Here is a 25794-nt window from a genome sequence, read left to right as displayed (position 1 = left end):
AGGGGCAAAAAATCGCCTTCTGAGGACGCACCGGCGCTAAACCGCACACTGGGGACGTGATGTCCCCCAGTCGCGGCCCCCCACGGGTTTTTAAAAATGTTCAAATTCGGTGCAAACACAACGCAAACACGGACGAGTTTGTTCAAATTTAAACATATTTTACAAAAAAAAGAAAAAAAAACTACCGCGGGCTACCCCCGCCGTCTCCCTCGCCGCCCGCCTTGCCGCCCGCCCATGCGGTTCTACATGCCGAGGAGGCTGTAGAACCGTGTGTAGTCACCGCCGTCGTCGTCGTCGTCGCCCCCGCCTACGCATCCGCCGTCCCTGCTGCATCCCTCCCCCGGTTGGCGCGGCGGGTTGGACGGTCCGGGGGCGTCGTCGTCCTCGCGCCCGCGTTTGCGGGCGGAGATCTCCTCCAGGGCCCGGCGCTGCCAGACCATCTCCTCGAGCAGGTAGTCGTCGCGCGACCACCGCATGGCGTCCTCGTCAGAGAAGCCGCGCCGGGCTATCTCCTCGTACTCCGGGGGGAGGCTGGACTCCACCTTGGGCTCGACGAGGGCGCCGGAGCGGCAGGTACGCGCGCTGACAGGCGTGTCCTGGGGCTCCGGCTTGACGGGGCGGAGGTGGAGGCAGGAAGAGCCGCCGGACGAGGAGGAGGACACCCCGGTCTCCATGCGCCTCGGCGTCCAGGAGCTTCCCCGACGGCGTGAGAAGGACGGGGGAGCGGGGTACTCGAGGCGCGGCGTGTTGCCGCCCTCGATGTACTTGAGGACGGACTCCAACGTGCGCCCGGGCACGCCCCACCACCGACACCGGCCGGCGGCGTTGAACCTGCCGGAGGGCACGACGCCGTTGGTGGCCTCGAGCTGCTCGTCGTGCCGGCGGCGAAAGTACGGCTCCCAGATTGGGCTGTCGGGGACGTACCGGGGCCCCTCCCTCGCCGCACGTGGCAGGGACGAGCGGATGCGTGCGATCTCCGCACGCCGCGCCGCGCCGGTGGGTACCGGGGGCACCGGCACGCCGCCGGCGCTAATCCTCCACGCCCTGGGCACCCGCATGTCTGGCGGGACCGGGTACTCGACCTCGAAAAGGAGGCGAGCCTCGTCCTCGTGCAGATGACGGCGCCCGAATCCGTTCGCCGCCGCACCGTCGCCTGGGAAACGCTCGGCCATGTTTTCTCAACTGGTGACGGCGAGAGGAGGAAAGGGGGAGAAATGAGCGCGTCGTCGGTGGATGATCGGGGTGAGTCTCTCCGGCGCGCTTCCAGTCGGCTTTTATAGACGGAGACGCCGCGTGGTAGGCTTGGCCGACGCGTTACGCGTCGCGTGATTGCGTGGCGGCCGAGGGACGCGTCGCCCAGCCTTCATTGCGCCGCCCGTGAGGCATCAATGGAGGCTGACCGGCGCGGCAGCGCGCGGCAGCTTTGGCATTGATTCGCCGCGGGAAACGAGGCGATGAGGACGACGAAGGGACGAGAAGAGAGTAGAGTCGCTGACGCGGCTGGCCCGCGGCTCTTCGCGCCAAAAACGATTCGCCCGGCGCCCCCGAGCGACCCCAGCGCGCCGGGTTCAGGTTGGGTCCGCCGGCGCCAATTTCGGCCCTAGCCGGCGAAAACTGGGCTCTTGAGGGCGCGACTGGGCCCATTTTTTGGCGCCGGCGGACAAAAAAACGCCTGGGGCGCCTTCTTGAAGGCGCGGCTGGAGATGCTCTAAGAACCTGTTTGACCTGTGCACCGCGGCGCTCTTCACAGGCACGTCGAACACCTTCATCGGTTTTTTGGTGTCGTTCTGCACGTTTGACTTAGGCTTGGAGTCGAGTGCCTTGACTTCCTTGATGCTCTCAACAACTCCAGACTTGAATGTGTTTGGTTTCAGTCACCAACTAGAATGGCATGGGTCGGACCCGTGACGGGGCCTCATTCCTGCGTTTAGTACATAGCTGGAACGAGAATCAAGTGATTCCCACCGAGCGAATATTCGGGTGATATGCGGAACGCGCCGATACCTCCAAATCGGAGGAATCGCGCGGAACCGGTCCTCTCGTCTCTCAGGGCCGCCGCCTCCGCCTCGTCTCTGCCGTCTCTCCCTCTGCTCTCTCATAGCCACAGCGCTCCCATCTGGGCGGCGGATTGGGTAGCAACCGACAGGGGCCAGTGGTTGCTGGCGTCGGCCACACCCTATATGGTGGCCTAGCCTGCAGGGAGATGGCTCCAAATTTCTGGCGACGACTAGATCTTTCGGGGAGCGACGGCGGCCTGATCTGCTGGTGGGCGCGCGGCGGCGACCTGATCTGCTGGTGGCCGGCGGCGGCCTGACTTGCCGATGAGTAGGTGGCTGATTTGTTGGGGGCGGCGACTGACCTGTTGCCTTGCTGCTGGCAGCTACCTAATCTGCTGGTACCGCCACGCAGGGAGCTGCGAAGATAAGCCTGGTGTGGTATTGTTCGACGAAGACTAGCAAGCGAGCAGCATTGTTCAACGAAGACTAGCAAGCGAGCAACGCAGCCTGAAGCTTTACTCAGTGGACTAGTGGAGGCAGAGGAGCAGTGGCAGATCGCTAATGTGCATCATTATCCTCTTTTCTTTTTTTCGTATATTTTTTATTCTTCCTTGTAAATTGATCCCTTTTACGCTTGTAGAAATGCGTTTTTTAGCCTCAAGGTCATCTTGTAGAAATGCTTCGGTGCAAGAGGAAATAGTTGCATATAGGTTTGATGTCATATTTATAATGCTGTGTGAATGTACCTGGCCAAAGCGAATCAAATTCATTATGTTTCGTCTCTTCAACCAAATACCAAAATGTAACCATTCCGTTCCATGTATTGCCTCTAACTAAACACAGGAACGGAACCGACCCAGTCTAGTGAAATGGAACCATTCCATTTCATTTCACTTCGTTCCGCAACCAAACACACCCTAAAGTATGCACAGCATAAAGTTAGTGATTCTGCATCAAGAAACTGAAACTGCTTGGAAGGAGGGCAAACACCTAAGAGAAACGCACTCGACTTACCTTCACCGGCTTCTTTTCAGTATGATCCAGGTCCAAGAGCTTGAGTTTTTCATCCGCTTCCTGTCGAATGAAGAACAGGTATGAATCATCACGAAGATGGCTCAATCTACATGATAACCTTAGATATGGGTCACGACAAAGATAGTTAAATCTACGCGATAAGAACACCTAATGAACAGGCCTTAAACAGGACAGCACAGACCCGTAACCCTGTACCAATTATCTGCTTGCTTGGAAAAACTTGGCATTTATTCCTTCTTTTATACCTCCTGCCATTCGGCAGAGATACCAGCATTAGCCGCATCCTGCCATTAAAATATAAGAGGTTAGGACAAACAGAATTTCAGCATGCCAAGACTCAGAGACTCGTGAGTATGTTGGGTCACCTGTTTATTGTCAAGCAACTCAATCTTCTCTTCCTGATAACCGTACACAAACAAAGTCAGAAGAATCAAATAGACATCGAGAAAAAGTTCATGTGCAAGGGTTGCAGGATGCTCAAACTCACCAGTCCAGCTACCATCTGTTGAATTGCTTCAACGTCAAAGCCAATTTGAGATAGATCAGTTTTAACACCTGTGACCTGTGCATATTGAACAGAACATGATGAATGCTTGAACTGAGAAGAAAACTGAATTTTCATAGGATAGCATAGCATTATAAGTAGGAAACTGAATGTAAGTAGTGACCTAAACACTCTTATTTTCTTTAAAGAGGGAGTACCTACTAAACAAATTAGCTTAACAGCTTTCGCAACATTGAAAAGTACAGAAAGCAGAGTACGCCTTTGGTGCTCTCACAGAATTCTTTTGAAGAAAAAGGCTGGAAAACTATGTGCTCCATGCATGCAAGTGAAAGACTAGCAATAGCTTATCAAAAAGACATAATAAACAAAATCAGATTCTCCATAGACAATTTAGGAAGATCACTCTGGTTATGTTTGTGCTCATATGTATTATTATTCTACGCAATAATCTATACCCCTATATAGTGTGTGAATGACTTTGAAAGATGGTCATTGGATGAAGCCAATCCGACGGTGCAGAGATGGCAAATCCGAGCACTACTGGCCGTCGGATATCATCTACATTCCACCAGATTTTGCCACATGTACAATCTAGAAGACTCCATGGTAGAACTTAAGCATAATGCACAAACCTCAAAACACAAGCACGTCTCCTTTGTTCTAGAATCTTCCGTATCATAATTGCCCACTTTTTTTTCTGGATGAATTGCCATTATTTGTTTTTACTTTATGTTTTACAACGCACAATTCCATGAATCTTAAAATAGATTTGCTTTTTTTATAAAAACTAATTGATTTTGAATGAGATGAACTATAAGAATTAAACGAACATCTACATCATGCATATATGACTCAAAGCTTACATGCTATAATGTGATATTTATTCATAACTTGGTTGCCAAATCTCATGCGTGCAATGCACGTGTACCTTACTAGTATTTTATGGTATATGGACAAAAGTACTTGAGTACGCTGCAGTTAATGGTTGTAAACACCAGACTAGTGTATTCCCTTAACCAGTCATTTGAAGTGTTGCACAGTTTCTGGATTTGAGCCAATCTTGACATGCTAGCCAGTATACGACCATGGATTATGAACATTAACAACAAAAACAATCACAAGCAGGCCACGACTAGTACTTGTATGTTGTTATGTGATGGAATCAGCCATATTAGTTGCAGCTTTGTTTTAGGGAGTTAGTTCAGTTTGTACTACCCCCTATCGAGTGGGCTTACATGGGTACGCCACTTGTACCCCTAGATGGCGACTGTTCTAAACAAAAATCCTGACCCACCTTCCGGATGAACTACAGTATGAAGGAAGCACCTACTTGTAGTGAACAATTCAATTAATTCAATTATGGTATCTGAAGGTGTTGATTAGGTAATGTAAGAATGAAAACAGAAGAACAATTGTTGCTGTTCTACAAGAACAAACTTCATAAGGTCCCAGGGGTGAATCATAAACTTGCCATCATATCAGTATATCACTGTTCAGGACTAACATCATTGCAAATCAACAAACCTCATTCCGGATTTGTTTGGAGACTTCCACTTGTTCGTCCATTTTGCCATCCAAATTCTCAAGGCGTTTTGTTAGATGTCTTTTCGCTGCCTGAAATTAATTGAATGTCACAGTCATTAGTCAGCACATGCTTGGCAGGCACTATGGATGGTTATTTTTTCTGCGGGGTACACTATGGATGATTTGGAGTGCTCATTGATGCCTTCACTTGTTATGCAGAAAATGAAAATGAGATCATCAAAACCGCTGTCCTATACTTTCCATACATATATGAGTGTGGCAAAGCGGATTTAATTGTAATATTCAGTGACAATATCTTAGGAGGAAGACAAGACGAAATTCCAGGCTGGTGTGAAGAGGCTTGCTCATGTGGCGGCTGCCCTGGCAGACAGATCATATGTGCGTGGCAGGCTGCTCCTGGGAGATGGGGATGGTATTCAGATTGGATAGTTATCTCGGTCCTTTTACTTTAGATTGGCCTATGTCCACTGGGGTCTGATGCCCGCTGGATTTGCTCTTTTGGTGCTGTTGGTCCCTCCTCTTTGGAGTCCTATACTCTAGACAGGTGCTTTTGGTTCGAGTAGTGGTTGTAGTGTCGTCAGGTTTTCGCCCCACAGCTGATAGTCCGTTTTAGGGTTGTCATGTGGTGGGTTTCCTGACGATGCACCAACTCGCTCTCGTCCCTTTCAGTCTCCTCTGCTTGGTAGTTGATTTAGTTGGCTCGGTGCTTATCTTGTGATCCTGAACTATAAAGACTGATGTATTTTCGTTGATTGCAAAATTAATGGAAAGGGGTGTGAGCCCGGTTGGAAAAAAAAATGAGACGGGTCAGCGGTAACGCTCCTACTATCCTATTGTTTGCTCATCATAAAAACATTCAGCGATTTTTTTCCCTCTGGTGATCAATAAATAAAAGCGAGAAAAACAACAAGGCATGAGCTGGAAATCCACCGACCTGGAGCTCCGCCAATACGTCCGACAGGCGGCCATTCCGAAGCAGACGTTGACTGGCTGGGGCTGGACGAGCTCATGGCTAGCTTGTCCTCACCCTTGTCAGTTTGTGTAGCTCGTTTTTTGTTCCAAGACAGACACTCGGCCACTATACGCATGGCTCTTTGAGTGAGTCGTTTTTCGTCCACGCAAGGCCAAGCGCAGTCGTTTGGTTCCCGACCCGCGGGAGGGATCAGCGCTGCATTTCTACCCATAGCTTCAGCTTTGTCTTGGACGCCCTTGGGCCCTTGCCGGAGGAAGGATGAGGCCAAGGCCTTGGTGTCATCGGATCGCACCCTCAACTATTGCAACGGGGATAATGTTGCAGAAACATCTTCAATGGAGGTTATGCTACAGATTTCTTTTGTACTCCCTCTGTAAGCTAATATAAGAGCGTTTAGATCACTAAAGTAGTAATCTAAACGCTTTTATATTAGTTTACGGAGGGAGTAACAAAGATCATGTTACAGATATTTTTTTTTGCAACATAGACCATGTTGCAGAAACATCTGTAGAATTTTTTGCAGCAAAGGTCATGTTACAGAAACTTTTTGTAACAAGAATCATGTTGCAAGATCTGTTGTTGCATCTCAGCTCGGGGAGGCCACACCTATGGGTGTCGGTGCTCCTTCAGGACGTCAGCGACGTGGAACAACGACGAATGATGGCGGACGTGGCGGCATGGCCCGCAGATGCGAGCGGTGCAGTTCGGCAGCTTCCAGCGCACGCGCGGCCGATTCACAGCACCGCGGGAGGCGGCTTCCAGCATCTACGCCTGGTAGCAGGCCGCTGCACCGGCCACCTGGCATGTCACGGACGAGGTGAATGCTTGGATGAAGTGGCACATGTGTATCACGATGCAAGCTAGGCGTAGAAGATGAATGACTAAAGAAAGGAACGAGTGGTTCTCCCTGGTTAGCTATGGAGATTAAGGAAAAAAGGATAAGCGGTGGTAGCCTCAGACCACATGGGACGCGTGGGAGGCGGTGGACGCTGCGCTGTTAGGCTGCAAATGTTTGACGCAGTAGCAGGCGTATTTTTGTAAAATTGAAACAGATTTGCCTTAGATACGCATCAGACGACCGTAAACCAATGATGGCAGATACATTATCATCATCATCAACTCCATTTTTGTAGGAGTAGAGAAGATATCATCTCCCTCACTGACGCAGGCAGCAGCATGAGCTGACTTGAGAATAGTGTTTGGACTTTGGATGAGATGATCCAACAAACCACGCCACGCACAACAACCCAGATCCAGCAGAATCCAGTCCAGTGTCGTCGTCCTCTGCTCGGCCTCGGCAGACAGCCAACAGATCCATCAGGTACACTCCAATCCCCTCCCTCATGCTCTTCATCCTCTTCCGTTCGCACCACATAAATGTCTAATTGCTCGTATTTGCTTGCATCTTGGCTTCTGCTTCTGTTCTGCCTACAGTGAGTAAACGCAGCAGGCAACTTAGCTGGTTCATCTCATCCTTTTACTTCAGTGTAGAAACATTGCCTCCGATCATCTGCAAGTTTGTGCAATCCTGTGCTTTCAGACGCGGCAGAAATCACGTTGAGACATGGCCGAGCACGCGGTCGCTGCCGTGCTGCAGAGGGTAGGCGCCACCGTGATCCAAGAAGTTGCTTTTCTGGGCCAGGTTCCTGCCAAGGTGGAGGCCCTCAAGTCCGAGCTCAAGCGCATGCAGTGCTTCCTCAGGGACACCGACGCGAGGATGGAGAGGGGCGAGAATGAAATGCTCAGCCAACTGGTGTCGGAGGTCAGGGACGTCGCCTACAGCATCGAGATCATCATCGACACGGCCAGCATCTTGGCCAGGGAGAACAGCAGACCGCCGTCCCTCTTGGGTGCCATATCCAAGGGCGCCTGTTACCCCGTCCACTGCAAGCGTCTCTACAGCATCGGGAAAAAGATTGATCAGGTGACAGCGAGAGTTAATAAGATCTTCGAAGAATTTGCAAAGTATAACATTCATAGTACTTGCCTGAATGAGACAAGATACAGTATGGACGAGAACGAGACTCTACGCGCTAGGAGACTGACGCTTCCGGATCTCGGGGATGAGGTCAATGTCATTGGCTTTGACAGCGAAATCAACCAGGTCAAAGATGAACTGCTTGACTCGGAGAACAAGGACCTCACTGTCGTCTCCCTTGTTGGTCCAGGGGGGGCAGGGAAATCAACCATCGCCAGGAAGGTCTACAATCTTGTCGCAAAAAATTATTTCAACTCCTGCGTATGGATATGCATCTCACAAAAATTTACAGTATATGGTGTTCTGAAGGATATTGTCAACGGGGTCATGGAGAATCAAGACTCCCAAGAACTAGGAACAATGAGCGAGATGGAAATTATAAAGAAGATCCACAGTTTTCTCAAGGATAAAAGGTACCTGGTGGTTTTAGATGATGTCTGGAGAATGGAAGACTGGGATATGGTCCAAGCCGCCTTTCCTGATGTGAAAAATGGAAGCAGAATTGTTCTGACAACTCGCAACTCAGCAGTTTCCAATCACCCCAACGCAAGAAAAATAATCCAGCAGGTCAAGCTCCTTAACGAAGAAGAAAGTATAGAGCTATTCAATAGAAAGGCATTCCCTTCGTATGTCGTCCATGGCAGAGGTGATCTGGATAGCTTCAGAGAACTAGGCAAGATACTTGCATTAAAATGCAATGGCTTGCCTCTTGCAATTATAGTCATGGGAGGTTTCCTTTCAAAGAATCTCAGGATCACCGAGTGGAGAAGAATGGTTGCTAGCGTAAACTGGGACGCGATGAAGAATGAGGGTGACATCAAAGCCATACTGGACCTAAGTTACTATGATCTGTCAAGTAATCTGAAGGCGTGCTTTTTGTACATCACATCATTCCCAGAAGACTACGCAGTCCCGGTAGGCCTTCTTACAAAGTTGTGGATTTCAGAGGGTTTCATACCGAACGTGCGTGGAAGCTCCCTTGAAGAAACCGCGCTCAGGTATGTGGAAGAACTGGCGCAGCGCTGCTTGATCCTAATTGAAAAGAGGAGCTCCAGGTGCATCAAGACCGTTAAGGTGCATGACGTGTTGCGTGACTGGGGAATCGGGCGAGCTCGAAGAGAAGGGTTCTTGAAAGACTGCAGTTCCAGAAATGAAGTGGAGACCTCATATTCCAATGAAATGAGAGCTTACAGAGTAGTTCTCTACGACTCCGTTCGCGTGAAGGTTGGTGTTGCTATGCCAAATCTGCACACCTTGCTGATCTTCAATGCAGCTCAGCTAGAAAGGAATGTCTTTTCTTTCCGAGGCTTAAATTACCTGCGGGTACTCTACTTTGATGGCATGAGAGAGAGATGGCAGCTACCTACAGAGATCGGCAGGATGGTACATCTGAGGTACCTCGGCATGAAAGGTGGCACATATGTACTTCCTGCTACCATCAGCAATCTCACAAACCTACATACTTTTGATGCAAGAGATGCCATAGTGGAAGCACTCCCTATTGATCTCTTGAGCATTTCGACACTGAAGCATGTCCATATCTACAAGGTCAAGTCATGGTCCGTGTGGAAGACCACCATGCAGAGCAACCTGGAGTCATTTTTCATAGTCCTGGCAGCCAACACCCCGAAGCAATGGGAAGGAGCAATTGAAAGAATGGAAGAAAAACCCTCCTGGTGCTTTGGGAAGCACTACCAGAGCGTCAAACAGCTGGAAATTGTGGGGGCATGCGAGGACGAGTTCGGAGTGCCCAACGACCTACATCTTCCTGATCTGCAACTCCTCCCGCACAACCTCAGACGGCTGAAAATTAGCTGTCCTAATCTGCTGAATGATGAAGACCCCATGCCGACACTTGGGAGCCGGCTGGCGTACCTGAATGTGTTGGAAATAGGGGTTAAGTCCTACACTGGCGCGACCATGACCTGCCCTTTTAGTGGGTTTCAATACCTGCACAATTTGGTGCTCCACGATCTAGATATCGAGGAGTGGATATTGGAGGATGGCGCCATGCCAAAGCTCAGGATACTAACTCTCTGCAAGTGCACCAAGCTGAAGGCGCTTCCACAAGGATTGCAGCACCTGAAGGAACTTAAGAAGCTGAAAGTGATAGCGATGCCCGAGTTGGATCAAGTATTATGCTACCTGCTACACAAGGCAGGACGCGAGGTCATCATCAGGTCAAGTGAGGAGCACTTTGAGCATGTACAGATCCCGTAAGTACACACTGTGCCACATGCCTCCATTTTCAGCTGGTAGAACAATGCCATGAAATCCATCGTCAGCTGGTACTTAACTGGTTTCACATGACAGTTAAGCACTCATAAATAAAAAATAAATTTCAAAATAAGGACAGAAATAACGGTAGCAAGGAAAAACCTCAAAGTAATTGCAGCTACTCCCTCTGTTCCTAAATATAAGTCCTTCTAGAAATTTCAATATAAACTACATACGGATGTATATAGACATAGTTTAGAGTGTAGATTCACTCATTTTGCTCCATATGTAGTCCATATTGGAATCTCTAAAAAGACATATATTTAGGAACGGAGGGAGTATAATTCACTGATGCTATACTGTTCAGTTTTGACATATACTGACATGCTATCTAAAGCACCACTGTTTTATTCTGAAGTGAACACTTATGACTAAGCTACTCTAGTATGTCCCTCTCCTGCAGCAAGTATGACATGTAAGGAGTAACAGGCTGACATCCATGGACAATGGGGATCTGATGCAATTTAAATTCGCTGCCATCGTACATGCTGGGTGGAATGGATATCTTCGAAAGTGCGAGCTACTGACCTGATACCGACAAACTGTCAATTTTGCTTACGGGTTTATCTTGCTACTATTTGTTATGTACTTACATATGTGTAAACATAGTATTTCGTACCAAGATTTTTAGTAAATGTGTGTACTGTGCAACTCTGTTGTGCATGACACGGTTTGTAATTTGAAATAAAATAAATTGAGGGCTGAGGGAGAGAAGCCCCTTCGCGTATTTGTTGGAGGAGGAGATGAGACATCCAGAACCACGAGTGCTTTGTTCTCACGGTTTGTAATTTGAAGTGAAAATTGGTGAATCGCCCTCGGGTTCATTGGCATATGATCAAATGACTTAAGAGCTGATGATCCTCTTGATAAAATGCCCTATAGTTTAACAAGCATCTTCAAGATTTTGCCTATAGGAGGGACCAATAGAGATGGAACTCTACCCCTGCTTCTCCTCAGCAGAGAGGGACGGGTGCTGGGAGCTCCCCCTGGAGCTCACCCCTTGTCATCTCTTTCTACTATGTTAATTTTTTCTTTAGAAAAATGGTTTGATCCACGCAAAAATAGATCACTCGATAATCCACACATAGGAAAATGGATTTTGACACAAAGAAAATCCAGCATGGCATGACAACATATATGACAATGATATCGGGGTACATAGCGGTTCTGCTCCTCCTGAGACACACCTCGATTTCAACCCGAATCAAGCTCACAGAACTAGGGTTCACATTGCACCAAAATCAAAGCATAGGGTTCGCGATGAGGGCCGGGAGGGGCCGCCAGCCACCGGGGAGGACTCGACGCCCGCCGGGAAGCCGTCACCGGGGCGGGCGCGCGAACAGAGAGGGGGGGGATGTTTCGACCGTCCTTTTCAGACGCCGTCGCTATGCCGATGGGTCGTCAGAACTTCTTTCATGGTCCACCGTGGCCGCGCCGTTTCCAGTATTTACATCCACTTCTCCAAGTGAGCTAACACCACAATTTAAACCTAGATCTGTGCAATGCTATTTATAGTCGCCCGCTCCTGGAATCTGATGAGCGGGGGAAGTGCAGCTCCGTCATTTTGAATTGTAGCTCCACCAACTCCACTCCCGGAGTTGTGGAGCGGAGTAGTATCGAACATGGCCTTATTATCCCAAATGATAACGCCCACACGTGTGCCATATTTGCACATCGTTCACATTCCTTGATCCACGTTGATTCTGTTTTGCACGAATCCTAAAGGAATCTGTTAGAATCTGAGTGCCACGTGGGCATCATCGTTCGTGTGGGCGTTGGAGAGTTCGCTCGCATGCCTCGCAGCACACGGTTTGCTAGCTGTGTTGTGTGGGCGAACTAGTTTCTGCCCACACAGTCACCACCTAATCCACGCACGTGTGGACGAACTGTTTTTCGCTCATATGACACTCGTACGTTGTTGGATGGCAACTGCAATTGCACGTATATGACAACTAGGTAAACACATGCGGCAACTATGATTCGTTGCTAAATAGCAATTGCAGTTGCGCATACGTAGCAACCAGAAAAACACACATGACAATTGTGATTAACCATACATGGCAACTATGGTTGGACCACACGTGGCAACTAGATAAACACACATGACAATTATTGTTTGACCATATATGACAAGTAGTTAATCACACACGGCAACTATGGTTTGATTACACGCGGCAACTATCATAAATTAGATATGCCAACTATAGTTAATCAAAATAGAGAGTTGCTATGCTTTTACAACTACATTTGTCACCCCGGATAACTACATCTGCCATCCGGATGGCAACTAAATCGTCATCCCATGGGTACCTAACGTAGTTGCGCCGGGACGTGTGGGCAAATTTGCTTCATATCACACGCACAGGATGGGGATGAATAGTATTTGTTGGACGTGTGGCACGAAGTAGCCGCGCCCACATGTATGGGCAATTCTAATGTTCACCCATACACAACCCATGTGGGCTGTTCCTGCTCACGCCACAGACAATATGTGGACGAATGTCTAATATGTCACACATGTGAGCGTTATCAGGACCCTTTATTATTAGCATTCATATATATTCTTAAAAATTAAGAACTTCGGTTCATTATTCAAAACGAAACCAATGTCGTATACAATTCAAGGTGATTTCCAGCTTCAGTGCGCCGCGTCTTCTTCTGCGGAGTGCCCCTGGTTCGTGCAACTTTGCGAGTCACTGCTCATCTGATTATTCCATATACTCCATCCATTCCTAAATACAAGCCCTTTTAGAGATTTTAATATGGACTACATACGGAGAGAAAAGGCAAGTCCGCTCATTTCATGCATGCACGTGTCGCAGCAAGAGAACGGGGAATATATGTAAGATGTAAGAATGCGAAACGTGTTTTAATTATTTATTCCTTTATGTCACTTGTTTACAAGCGAACAACTTCAGACCAAACATGAAATGACGCAAAAATACAAAGAAACGAATACAAATTGCCTTCAGACGCATCAACCTGTCTATCCTGGAAAATCACCACATGGGATGCAGGTTATTCTTCTATATTTTTTCTATCAAACAAAGCAACCAAGAACGCAATGTACACCACGAGGCGACCCGCGTCAATCACAGCGCGAGGCCTTCTTTACGAATTAAGAACCTGTTTGACCTGTGCACCGCAGCGCTTTTTATGGGCACGTCGAACGTTTTCGTCGGTTTCTTGACGTCGTTCTGCATGATGGTCTTTGGCTTGGAGTCGAGTGCCTTTACCTCCTTGGTGCTCTCCAGAAACAATTCGAGACCCTGTAGCATGCACACCATCAAGTTTGTGATTTTGCATCGATAAACTAGAATCGCCTGGAAGGAGGGCAACTATATGAGAAAAGGGCATTACCTTCACTGGCTTCTTTTCAGTTTGAGCAAGGTCTAAGAGCTTGAGTTTTTCATCCGCTTCCTGTGGAAAGAAGAACAGGTATGAATCATCACGAAGATAGCTCAATCAATACGAAGATCATGTACGGGTATCAATTATCTGCTTACTTGGAAAAACTTGGCATTTATTCCCTCTTTTATACCTCCTGCCATTCGGCAGAGATACCATATACCAGCATTAGCCGCATCCTGCCATTAAAATATAAGAGGTTAGTAGGACAAACAGAATTTCAGCATGCCAAGACTCAGAGACTCGTGAGTATGTTGGTCACCTGTTTATTGTCAAGCAACTCAATCTTCTCTTCCTGATAATCGTACACAAACGAAGTCAGAACAATCAAATAGACTTCGAGCAAAAGTTCATGTGCAAGGGTTCCAGGATGCTCAGACTCACCAGTCCAGCTACCATCTGTTGAATTGCTTCAACATCAAAGCCAATTTGGGACAGGTCAGTTTTAACATCAGTGACCTGCGCATATTGAACAGAACAACATGAATGCTTGAACTGAGAAGAAAACTGAATTTTCATAGGATAGCATGGCATTACAAGTATATACAGCATGTACATACTAAACACATTAACTTAACAGCTTTTGCAACATTGAAAAGAACAGACAGCAGAGTACATCTTTGGTGCTCTTACAGAAAAAATGAAGAAAAAGGCTGGAAAACTATGTGCTCCATGCACGCAAATCAAAGACTAGCAACGGCTTATCAGAAAGCCATAATAAACACAATCAGAGTCTTCATAGACCATTTAGGAAGATCACTCTGGTTATGCTTGTGTTCATACGTATTATTATTCTACACATCAATATTTTATGGTATATGGAAAAAGTACTCGAGTACGCTGCAGTTAATGGTTGTAAGCAGAGCCAGCATGTGCACCAGACTAGTGTATTCCCTTTAACCAGTTATTTAAGTGTTGCACAGTTTCTGGTTTTGAGCCAATCTTGACATGCCAGCCAGTATATGACCATGGATTATTGAACATTAACAACAAAAACAATCACAAGCAGGCCACGACTAGTACTCGTATGTTGTTATGTGATGGCGTCAGGGATGCAAGCGGCACGCCACTTGTGCTTGCTCCGTAGTCAAAATCAGCCATATTAGTTGCAGCTTTGTTTTAGGGAATTAGTTCAGTTTGTACTGTTAGATATGTATATCCCTTTTCGATTTATCCCTATTGTATAAGGGGTCTCTTGCACTTTACCATATACATGTATATGTACTGGCCTTTGGCCCTCCTGTGAAGTCAGTTGCTCACTTATCCAACATGGTATCAGTTGCCAGGTTCCTCTTCCTTTCCCGCACGCTGCAGCTCCGTGCCTAGCTTCCCCGTCGCCGGCCATCTCCTTCCTCGTCGCCAGCCACCTTCTCCACGCCCGGCAGCCCCTGCCCGCGCCCGCCGAGCTCACCCACGACTAGGCCGCGCCCTCCCCGCCCAGGCCGCGCCCTGGCCTCGCCCCCGCCGCGCCCAGGCCGTGCCCTCCACGTCCGGCTGCGCCCCGGCCGCGCCGCTGCTCCTTCAATGCGCCCAGGCCGCCCTCCTCCGCATCTGGCTGCCGCTGCCGCTGCTCCATCTGCTGCCGCAGGTGCAGCCCAGGGCCGGCCCTCCTCCTGGCCTCCCATTTCCTCCCGATTCCCCACTCGGGGCTAGCGTGAGGCTTTCCGCCCCGATCCAGATCGGGGAGAGTTGACAAAAAAAAAACAGAGGAGAAAAACAGAGTTCCCTCATGTCTTTTTCGGGCTATGTTGCAGTTCCTAGGTGCTCTGTGATCTTCGATGGCACCAACTATGCTGAGTTTGTGGGGTTCATGCGCATCCATATGCGTGGTCTTCTTCTGTGGGGTGTTCTCTCTGGCGAGGTCCCCTGCCCGCCATGCCCTGTTGCGCCCGTGGCCCCAATCCCACCGGTGCCGCCGGTACTTGCTGCTGAGGCTTCTCGGGCTGACCGGGATGCCGCCAAGGCCCTTGATGATGCTGCAGTTGATGCTTATGATCAGCAGGTATCTGCTTATTCCAATGCTCTTTCGGTGTACCGCGATGATCTCTCTGCTTACACTCAGCGGTGCAATGACGATGCTCGTGCTGCTGCTGTTCTTACTGCAAGTGTCCTCCCTCAGTTTGCTTCAGAGTTCATGGGACTTGGCACAGTTGCAGCGATGTGGTCTTATCTTTGTCAGAGCTATCAACCCTCTGGTGATGCTCTCTACCTGTTTGTGGTGCGTCAGGAGCACGCCCTCCAACAAGGTGATTCCTCTGTTGATGAGTTCTATTCACAGTGATCTGCCATCTGGCGTCAGCTTGACTCTCTTCGGACAGTTGTTTGTGGCACCTGTCGTTGCTGTCAGACTACTCGGTCTGATCTGGAGTTTCAGCGGGTCCATGAGTTCTTATCTCGTCTCCGCTCTGAGTTTGAGCCGAGACGTGCTCACTTGCTTGCTCGTGGCTGTGTTCCTATCTCGGAGGTGCTTGCTGAGCTTCGTGCTGAAGAGACCCGCCTTCGCTCTGCTGGTTTGCTGGTGGTCCCGTCTGTGTTCGCTGCTCAGGCTCCTGCGTCATCAGCTCGGCTCACCGCTCCACCGCTCCTCCCCACACCTTCCGGGGGGTGGGTCGCCTGCTTATACTGAGAGGGGCACGTCGCGCCGTGACACCGTCTGTGGTTACTGCTCCCGACCAGGTCACCCAGAGTCTGATTGTCGCCAGAAGAAGCGAGATCAGAGGCGCTCCTCCTCCAGCGGGACTCCTGTGTCTTCCTCGACTCCGTCACTCACTGACCAGGACATTGTTCGCCTCAAGCGTCTTCTTGCTGCCTCAGGCTCCTCGTCGACTGCTGCTACTGTGACTGCATCCCCTTCCTCACCACCACAGGCATCTACACAGTCAGGTACATCTTCGTGGGTTCTGGATTCTGGAGCTTCCTTCCATATGTCTTCTGATTCTTCCGCGTTGTCCTCTCTCCGACCTCTTGTTTCGCATGTTAATGTTCTTACTGCCGATGGCACATCTCTTCCTGTTGCTAGTCATGGTATTCTTTCCACTCCATCTTTTTCTGTTCCGAATGTCTCACATGTTCCTCGCCTTACCATGAATCTCTTTTCCGCTGCCCAACTTACTGATTCTGGTTGTCGTGTCATTCTTGATACCGACTCTTGCTCCATTCAGGATCATCGCACCAAGGCTTTGGTTGGTGCTGGCCCCCGGCGCCGTGAGTCAGAGGGCCTTTGGGAGGTTGACTGGCTTCGTGTTCCTTCCGCTGCCACCACTTCTGCCAGCTCTCATGCTCTTGCTGCCTCTTTGTTTGCGTCCTTCTAGCAGTGGCATCATCGTCTTGGTCACATCTGTGGCTCTCGCTTATCTTCTTTAGTTTGTCAGGGCCTCTTAGGGTCTGTATCTGGAGATGTCTCCTTACATTGTAATGGTTGCAGACTTGGCAAATAGACTCAGTTACCTTATCCTACTAGTGAGTCTGTATCTCAGCGTCCTTTTGACTTAGTTCATTCTGATGTCTGGGGTCCTGCTCCCTTTGATTCGAAAGGTGGTCATCGCTACTATGCTTTGTTTATTGATGATTTCTCTCGCTACACTTGGCTCTACTTCATGAAATCTCGTAGCGAGGTTCTTCCTATATACAAACGTTTTGCTGCCATGGTTCACACCCAGTTTGACACGCCCATTCGTACTTTTCGTGCTGACTCCGCTGGAGAGTATATCTCTCAGCTGTTGCGTGGTTTTCTCGCGAAACAGGGTACTCTTGCCCAGTTCTCTTGTCCTGGTGCTCATGCTCAGAATGGCGTTGCCGAACGAAAGCATCGTCATTTGCTTGAGACGGCTCGTGCACTGATGATTGTTGCTTCCCTTCCACCCCATTTTTGGGCTGAGGTTGTTTCCGCATCCACCTATCTCATCAACATTCAGCCATCGACTACTCTGCAGGGTGGTATTCCTCTGGAGTGTCTCACTGGTCGCTCTCCTGACTACTCAGCTCTTCGTATGTTTGGATGCGTGTGCTATGTTCTTCTTGCCCCCCGAGAACGCACCAAACTGACTGCTCAGTCGGTTGAGTGTGTTTTCCTTGGCTACAGTGATGAGCACAAGGGCTATCGATGTTGGGATCCTGTGGGTCGTAGCTTGCACATCTCGCGCGATGTGACTTTTGACGAGTCTCGTTCTTACTACCCACGTTCTTCTTCCTCGAGTTTCTCTGTGGATGACCTTTCTTTCCTTCTCCTTCCCGATACACCCTGCTATGTGCCTCATGTGTCACCTCTTCCTCTGGCACCTCTCATTCCTTCTCATTCACCACCGACCCCGTCTTCTCCATCCTCCTCCTCCACCTCTCCACCATCATCTCCAGTCCGTCGCCCTCTCTCCCCATTTCCTCTCCACTATACTCGTCGATCTCGTCCTGAGGCTGTCTCCTCTGACAAGCCTTCCACCTCTGGTGCGCCTCCTCTCACACCTCCCCCGGTTCACAACCTCCGTGCTCGGCCTCGCCCCCCGCCTGATCGCTACTCCCCTGATCGGTACGGTCTCTGTTATTGCTGAGCCCACTTCCTATCGAACTGCCATGACTCAGCCTGAATGGCAGCTTGCGATGGTCGAAGAGCTTGCTGCTCTTGAGCGCTCTGGCACATGGGATCTGGTTCCCCTTCCTTCCGGTGTCCGTCCCATCACCTGCAAGTGGGTCTACAAGATTAAGACTCGCTCCGATGGTTCTCTTGAGCGCTACAAAGCTCGTCTTGTGGCCCGTGGTTTTCAGCAGGAGCAGGGGCGCGATTATGATGAGACATTCGCTCCTATGGCCCACATGACCACGGTCCGCACTCTTCTTGCTGTGGCTTTTGTTCGTCAGTGGTCTATCTCTCAACTTGATGTTCAGAACGCTTTTCTCAATGGTGAGTTGCGTGAGGAGGTTTATATGCAGCCACCACCGGGGTACTATGCTCCTGATGGTATGGTCTGTAGACTTCGCCGCTCCCTCTATGGTCTCAAACAGGCCCCTCGCGCCTGGTTTGAGCGCTTCGCCTCTGTGGTGACTGCCGTTGGTTTCTTGCCCAGTGATCATGATCCCGCGTTGTTTGTTCACACGTCTCCTCGTGGTCGGACTCTTCTCCTTCTCTATGTTGATGACATGATCATCACTGGTGACGACTCTAATTACATTGCCTTTGTTAAGGCTCGCCTTCGCGACCAGTTTCTCATGATTGATCTTGGTCCACTTCGCTATTTTCTTGGGATTGAGATCTCCTCCACCTCTGATGGCTTCTACATCTCCCAAGAAAAATATATTCAGGATCTTCTTGCTCGCGCTGCTCTCGGTGATGAGCACACAGTTGTGACTTCCATGGAGCTCAACGTTCAGCTTCGTGCATCTGATGGTGACCCTCTTCCTAATCCCACTCGCTATCGTCACCTTGTTGGCAGTCCTGTCTATCGTGCTGTTACGCGTCCTGACATCTCCTATCCTGTCCACATTCTGAGTCAGTTCGTTTCAGCCCCCACCTCTGTCCACTATAGTCATCTCCTCCGTGTTCTACGATATCTTCGTGGCACGATCTCTCAGCGCCTTTTCTTTCCCCGCTCCAGCTCTCTTGAGCTCCAGGCCTACTCTGATGCTACCTGGGCTAGTGATCCCTCTGATCGACGGTCGCTGTCTGCTTATTGTGTCTTTCTTGGTGGCTCTCTTATTGCCTGGAAGACAAAGAAACAGACTGCAGTTTCTCGCTCGAGTACAGAGGCTGAGTTGCAAGCCATGGCCATGCTGACGGCTGAGGTGATCTGGTTACGGTGGCTGCTTGAGGATTTTGGTGTGTCTGCTACTACCTCGACTCCCTTATTGTCAGACAGTACTGGTGCTATCAGTATTGCGCGTGACCCGATGAAGCATGAGCTCACCAAGCACATTGGTGTGGATGCCCACTTTGTGCGTGCTGCTGTGCAGGATCAGACTCTCACTCTTCACTATGTGCCCTCTGAGCTACAGTTGGCGGACTTCTTCACGAAGGCACAGACTCGAGCGCAACATAGTTTTCTTCTCTCCAAACTCAGTGTTGTCGATCCACCATGAGTTTGAGGGGGGGTGTTAGATGTGTATACCCCTTTTCGGTTTATCCCCATTGTATAAGGGGTCTCTTGCACTTTACCATACACATGTATATGTACTGGCCTTTGGCCCTCCTGTGAAGTCAGTTGCTCACTTATCCAACATCTACTACCCCCCTATTGAGTGGGCTTACATGGATTCGCCACTTGCACCCTTAGATGGTGGCCGTTCTAAACAAAAATCCTGACCCACCTTTCCGGATGAACAACAGTATGACAGAAGCACCTACTTGTAGTGAACAATTCAATTAATTAAATTATGGTATCTAAAGGTATTGATTAGGTGATGCAAGAATGAAAACAGAAGAAGAATTGTTGCTGTTCTGCAAAAACAAATTTCATAAGGCCTCAGGCATGAATCATTCAATTTGTCATCATATCAGTATATTACTGCTCAGGACTAACATCATTGCAAATCAACAAACCTCATTCCGGATTTGTTTGGAGACTTCCACTTGTTCGTCCATTTTGCCATCCAAATTCTCAAGGCGTTTTGTTAAATGTCTTTTGGTTGCCTGAAATTAATTGAATGTCACAGTCATATTATCCAGTAGATATGAAAAGAAAGATAACACCGAATATGAAATAATAATGTGTAAAGCATACTGCTAGTGCTGATGAAACTTGCTCCAATTGCTTCGACATGCTGTCGACAGCACTGGCCATATTGCGTTTTGTGACAAACATGACATCTGACAAGGACCATCCCTGCATAAGGTTATTAATATATAAGAAAGCAAAAACATGACAGAAAAAAGTTTACACACAATTTATATATGTACTCTACATTGCAAGTTCCGTATTAAAAGAACAACTTGTAGATGTTATTAGCATAAGAAGGATCCAAGGATTTTACATAAACCATAGTGAATCCATAGGAAACAATGCAACAGTCAATTTGAAACTCTTATCAGAATGTTTTACAGAATAAGATTAACTTAGCGGTGCTCCATTTATCTGCTTACAGTTGGATCCACACACACACAAAAAGTATGATTTCCAAGAGATTTCTGTTATATGCGAGAAGCAAGGAAGAAAAGCAAATGACAAAAAATGAAGAAAAAAGCGTTCTATTTTCTCTTTCTTCAGTAACTGATTCTATATGAATGTTGTAAGAAGAACATTTCTGGAGAAAGAAGACCAGGACACAATTCATGATCCTTAGTCAAAAAACTGCAGACAGAGAATTTGAGAATAACTCAAACATTTTTTTGTGTGTATGCTTATCTTACCTTACACCACATATAGCAATAACCTAATGCTCCAACTGCAGCTGCTGGCAGTATGTAGGACGATAAACTGCCTGAAGAAAATTCACATGCAGGTAAATAAAATGATACAAGAACTAGCAAGTAAGTGTAATAAAATGAATGAGGTAAGTAGCTTTTCTCAAAGGTTGGTAAATATCATGGCGAAACAAATGAATGTACCAACATTATTGTTCATAAGCCTATCTACTACATGTTCCAAATTAGAAGTTTGGAAGCAATTCAAACTCACGAATCATTCATTGTCAGATTGGAGATGCACATAACAAAAAAATAGGCCTCCTTTCAGCTGCAGATATTGTAGGAGAGTCAGGCTTAAGCGAGTAACTATCTATCTGAACATTTTTGGATAATACAAGCAAATTCATAATGAGGGCTTATTTAGCATGTGGATTAGGTTTTTGGCATAGGTCGCTAAGAGAGAAAAGCTGAAACATAGCAAGGGGGGCATCAGATAGGTACATACCTCCCGAGTCCGATTTGCCACTCAATATGGTAATGGGCTTTGACAAAGTTAAATCTCTGACTTCTTGGGCTAAATGCCGAATCTGGTATCAAACACCAGCACATGGAATGCACAAACAACAACAGAGACGTTATTTTACAGCAAATGAAAGACATTAGTGTAATATCTCATATCTATGCAACTGTTGATGCAAGTATAAACAACTGCGCACCTGAGCTTGGATAAGAGCCATGTCATAGGCGCTCGAGCCTTCTCCTTGATTTACGCCCTTCATGAGCTCCTAAAAACAGAGAAACACAACATGTTCCTCAAAGATTTGAAGGTCGACATAACTTACTACAAGATGAAGAACATACAATCTAAACCACTGACACATGCTTGGCAAACACTCTGGATGATTATTTTTTCCGCGGGGTACACTATGGATGATTTGGGGTGCCCGTTGGTGCCTTCACTTGTTACGCAGAAAATGAAGATGAGATCATCAAAAGCGATGTCCTATACTTTCCATACATACATGAGTGTGGCAAAGCGGATTTAATTGTAAGATTGGGTGACAATCTGTGCTGCTCTTAGGAGCATGTATGCAGATTTAACAGACGGGTCAGCGGTAACGCTCGTATTATCCTATTGTCTTCTCATCATAAAAAAACATGCAGAGATTTTCCCCCACCTCTGATGATCAATAAAAGCGAGAAAATTAACAAGGTATGAGCTGGAAATCCACCGACCTGGAGCTCCGCCAATACATCCGACAAGCGGCCATTCCGAAGCACGATCGATCCCGTCAGGCCTGCGGCGGCCCAAAATCACCATTTCAGGGTCAAAAGAGGCAGCCAGTTCGGATTTCGACATCGAGAATCGAACAGATTTGGGGGGCGGGGGGGGGGAGGGGAGGGGAGGGGATTGATCGCGACCTGCGCCGACGAGGATGAGGACCTTGGAGGCGGCGACCCCCGTGTGCGTCGCCATCGCCATGCCCCTGCGCCGCCCCTGCGGGCTCTCTCGTTCGCTTCTGGAAGGTTCTGGAAGGGGGGTCAGCGGCAAATGGGTGGGGGCAGGAGACGGGGGAGGCCGGTGGGGGAAAGCTTGGAGGAGGGGAAAGCGTGCGGGACGAGCGGGCTGGACAGTCGGGGTTGAACGCTTGGACCGGGCTCGGCCGCTCGGCTCGTGTCGGTTTGGCGACCACAGACGCTCTTGGGTCTAGTCAGCAAGAAGGTTACCACACGCTACTTCTAATCTTCACGACGAGTCATGAGAGTATCACTGTCAAATATACCCGGTGCGTTGCAAATGAAAAAAAAAACATGTTCAAACATTCTCAGATTTCTTATAGACATACATCAATGTTTGAGGTACAACCTCAAAAAAATTCAGCTCCTTATTCGACTTACATTAATAGAAATAAAAAAAACACAAAATCGGATGTGAATAGTGTAAAGGTACTATTCACCCAAAGCCCCTACTAATCACATTCAAATTTACCTTTTTGAATCTCTAAATGTACATCAAGTTTTGAGCTAGTTTTTTTTTTTGAGTTGTAGACATACCTCATATGGATGTTGTCGAATAATTTCAGTTTTTTTTAATGTGTAAATATGGATTTTGGGGGCTGAGCTCTCGATTTCACCTAACTGTGAGATCTCTTACAAGTCTCCCCCGACAACCATCATGTTGTCCAAGTGGATTACTAAGCCTTCTTAAGATCACATCATGTGGAAGAAATAAATCTTGGTTATTCACCAATTGAATCTAGCTTGTTACATACTGAAACCTCACTAGAGGAATATGTCCATATGGCACTTGCATCAGAATGTCTGGTCTTTGTCAAGTCTATGCATGATGAGATGATGGATAAGATCACTCCATTTGTAAAAAAAAATGGCTTTGAAAATCAGAAGTGCCATCAAGACTAAAGTTTTTTGTTTGGTTCTTATGCCGAGGGTGATCCTAACCAAGGATGACTTGACTAAAATGGAGTAGAGTAGTAAAAGTACGTTCCTTTTGTGATCATGACTAGAGACATCTGTTCTTTGACTAACGTTTTACTTTTATATCATACCCCCTTCATTTCATAATGTAATGCGTATGTATTTTTAAAAAAGTAACTTTGACCGAGTTTATAGAGAAAACTATTTATATCTACAACCAAATATATAAAATGTGGAACTACATCTTATGAGAATCTAATGATATATGTTTGACATTCTAGATGTGAATGCTTTTCTCTACAAATTTGGTCAAAGTTCGTGATGTTTGACTTTTTAAAAAATCTATATGCACTACATTATGAAACGGATAATACTACACCTATGTAATACTACTTACGTGTTTTACGTAATATGCAACGTGGACAAATAGAATTAGAGATAGGAGGATGAAGTGGCTCACCCTCCTGAAAATCAGAGGGAGGCAAGTAATTTTTACCTTCGTTTCTAAATATTTGTCTTTCTAGAATTTTCAACAAATGACTACATACGGAGCAAAATGAATGAATCTACACTCTAAAATATGACTATATACATCCGTATGTGGTAATTCATTTATAATCTCTAAAAAAACAAATATTTACGAACAGAGGAAGTAGTTAGGAAAATTATGTTAGCCTTTGTAGGCTCTTCGTAGATGTAGGATTGTCCTTATGGAACGGAGGGAGTATCATACTTTTTGAGGGGGTGTCTTTAAGAGAGGAGAGATTGATGAACCATGTATGCATCATTTTGTTACCGATAACATTTCCTTTTGTAGGTATGTAAAAGGTTCAGGACAAGCCATCGTGGCCCTCGCGGTCCTGCAAGTGTCCCAACAGGAGTGTGCTGACTAGCGACCACTCGTGCTAGCAAGACGTACCAGCCACCCCCATCAACACTGCTCACCGGTGAGTAGTGTACCGCCTACCAAGACGACCCCATCACCTCACCATTACCACAAGGAAAAAGAAACCGACCCTGTCACAGCTAGGCACCACCACGGATTGATCGAAATGCACACACCACCATGCATGCGTCCATGTCGTCCTGCGTGGGCGGTGGTTGCGCATTATTCAGCCATCATTTCCATCTCCTTCGCGCACGGCATATACTCCACTACATCTCCATTTCCATCTATCTATATATATTCTACGATCTGCTGCGACACATGAACAGCATAACCAGCAATGTGTTTGGGCCGGCCAAGTCGATCAACGTGGCGCGGGTGCTGCTCTGCCTGGAGGAGGTCGGCGCCGAGTACGAGCTCGTCCACATGGATCTCTTCCAGGCCAAGGAGCAGAAGAGCCCGGAGCACCTCGCCAGAAACGTACGTGTGTCCAACTCAATGCATGCCTGCTTCCACCGTTCCTCCATGCCATAGCCAGACCTGTCCATCCGGTGATGAGTGCTGACTCTTCTTAATTGCTGCAGCCGTTTGGGCTCGTCCCGGCCTTACAAGACGGGGATCTGGTCCTCTTCGGTGAGCATCAAACTTCCATGGCTCACTCTCGCTCCAGGTCTCAAACTTGCACTCTAATGTCCTCATGCATGGCTTGCAGAGGCCCGTGCGATCGCGAAGTACGTGCTCCGCAAGTACAAGACGGAGCAGGCGGACCTGCTGAGGGAGGGCGACCCGGAGGAGGCCGCCATGGTGGACGTGTGGACGGAGGTGGAGGCGCACCAGTACCACCAGGCCCTGAGGCTCATCATGCTGGAGTGCTTCCTCAACCCCACTCTGCGCGGCCTCCCCACGAACCAGGCGGTTGTCGACGAGGCCGTGGAGAAGACGAAGAAGGTTCTTGAAATCTACGAGGCGCGCCTGTCCGAGCACAGGTACCTCGCCGGAGACTTCTTCAGCTTCGCGGATCTCAACCATTTCGCGAGCACTTTCTACATCGTCGACGCGACGCCGTATGGGTCGCTTCTCGACTCGTACCCTCGCGTGAAGGCCTGGTGGGAGGACCTCATGTCCCGGCCCTCGTTCAAGAAGATCAGCGCCAATATGACCACCAAGGTTTAGTCATGACAGGTTTCGAAAGTCTTCCCCGGTCCGACAGAGCACGTACCTGTAAACGTTTTGCAGTCTTTTCTGTCAAGAAATTCAATAAAAGCAATGTATCCAACACATCCTTATACAAATATACATTCTAAAAAAGTCAACATCACACAAAAAGGGTGCCCGCGTAGCTTCATGGTGTGCAAGAGTACAACTAGAAGACTCCCATGCTAGCAGCACGTACAGTTGTCCATGTCAACTTTAAGAGTTAATTA

At 48.0% G+C, this 25794-nt stretch overlaps 4 protein-coding genes and 1 long non-coding RNA gene across 6 annotated transcripts; 4 read left to right on the top strand and 1 right to left on the bottom strand.

The window, feature by feature from the left end:
• The first annotated feature begins 1826 nt into the window (after positions 1–1826).
• Positions 1827–2780, top strand: LOC125556220. Its single transcript, XR_007305035.1, has 2 exons — positions 1827–2325; positions 2410–2780. It is a non-coding gene; the product is annotated as an uncharacterized LOC125556220 (long non-coding RNA).
• Positions 2781–2972: 192 nt separating this feature from the next.
• On the bottom strand, positions 2973–22690 carry LOC125509717. Of its 2 annotated transcripts, XM_048674740.1 has the most exons (12): positions 22471–22684; positions 22285–22346; positions 21765–21833; positions 21554–21635; positions 21052–21122; positions 20426–20527; positions 20245–20334; positions 14103–14177; positions 13981–14013; positions 13817–13897; positions 13671–13730; positions 13161–13579 (listed from the first exon to the last, which is right to left on the bottom strand). In XM_048674740.1, exons 1-12 carry the CDS (start codon positions 22529–22531, stop codon positions 13403–13405), a joined length of 963 nt encoding a protein of 320 aa, XP_048530697.1. In that variant the 5' UTR covers positions 22532–22684; the 3' UTR covers positions 13161–13402. The 2 variants fall into 2 exon arrangements, with proteins under 2 accessions (XP_048530698.1, XP_048530697.1); XM_048674741.1 differs by lacking the exons at positions 13161–13579; positions 13671–13730 and adding an exon at positions 2973–3071 and having other exon boundaries at positions 22471–22690.
• LOC125509715 (putative disease resistance protein At1g50180) lies at positions 6206–11068 on the top strand. The gene is made up of 3 exons (XM_048674739.1): positions 6206–7376; positions 7490–10249; positions 10714–11068. Exons 2-3 carry the CDS (start codon positions 7620–7622, stop codon positions 10727–10729), a joined length of 2646 nt encoding a protein of 881 aa, XP_048530696.1. The 5' UTR covers positions 6206–7376; positions 7490–7619; the 3' UTR covers positions 10730–11068.
• LOC125509718 lies at positions 15448–15999 on the top strand. Its single transcript, XM_048674742.1, has one exon. The coding sequence runs from the start codon at positions 15448–15450 to the stop codon at positions 15997–15999; it is 552 nt and encodes a 183-aa protein (XP_048530699.1).
• A 1988-nt stretch (positions 22691–24678) lies between the features above and the next one.
• LOC125556219 (probable glutathione S-transferase GSTF1) lies at positions 24679–25726 on the top strand. Its single transcript, XM_048718997.1, has 3 exons — positions 24679–24850; positions 24955–25003; positions 25083–25726. The coding sequence occupies exons 1-3, from the start codon at positions 24692–24694 to the stop codon at positions 25541–25543; spliced, it is 669 nt and encodes a 222-aa protein (XP_048574954.1). The 5' UTR covers positions 24679–24691; the 3' UTR covers positions 25544–25726.
• The last annotated feature ends 68 nt before the right edge of the window (positions 25727–25794 follow it).

This window comes from Triticum urartu, chromosome 5 (assembly GCF_003073215.2).
Source record: "Triticum urartu cultivar G1812 chromosome 5, Tu2.1, whole genome shotgun sequence".
NCBI lineage: Eukaryota > Viridiplantae > Streptophyta > Magnoliopsida > Poales > Poaceae > Triticum > Triticum urartu.
This window is presented reverse-complemented; position numbering and strand designations above follow the sequence as displayed.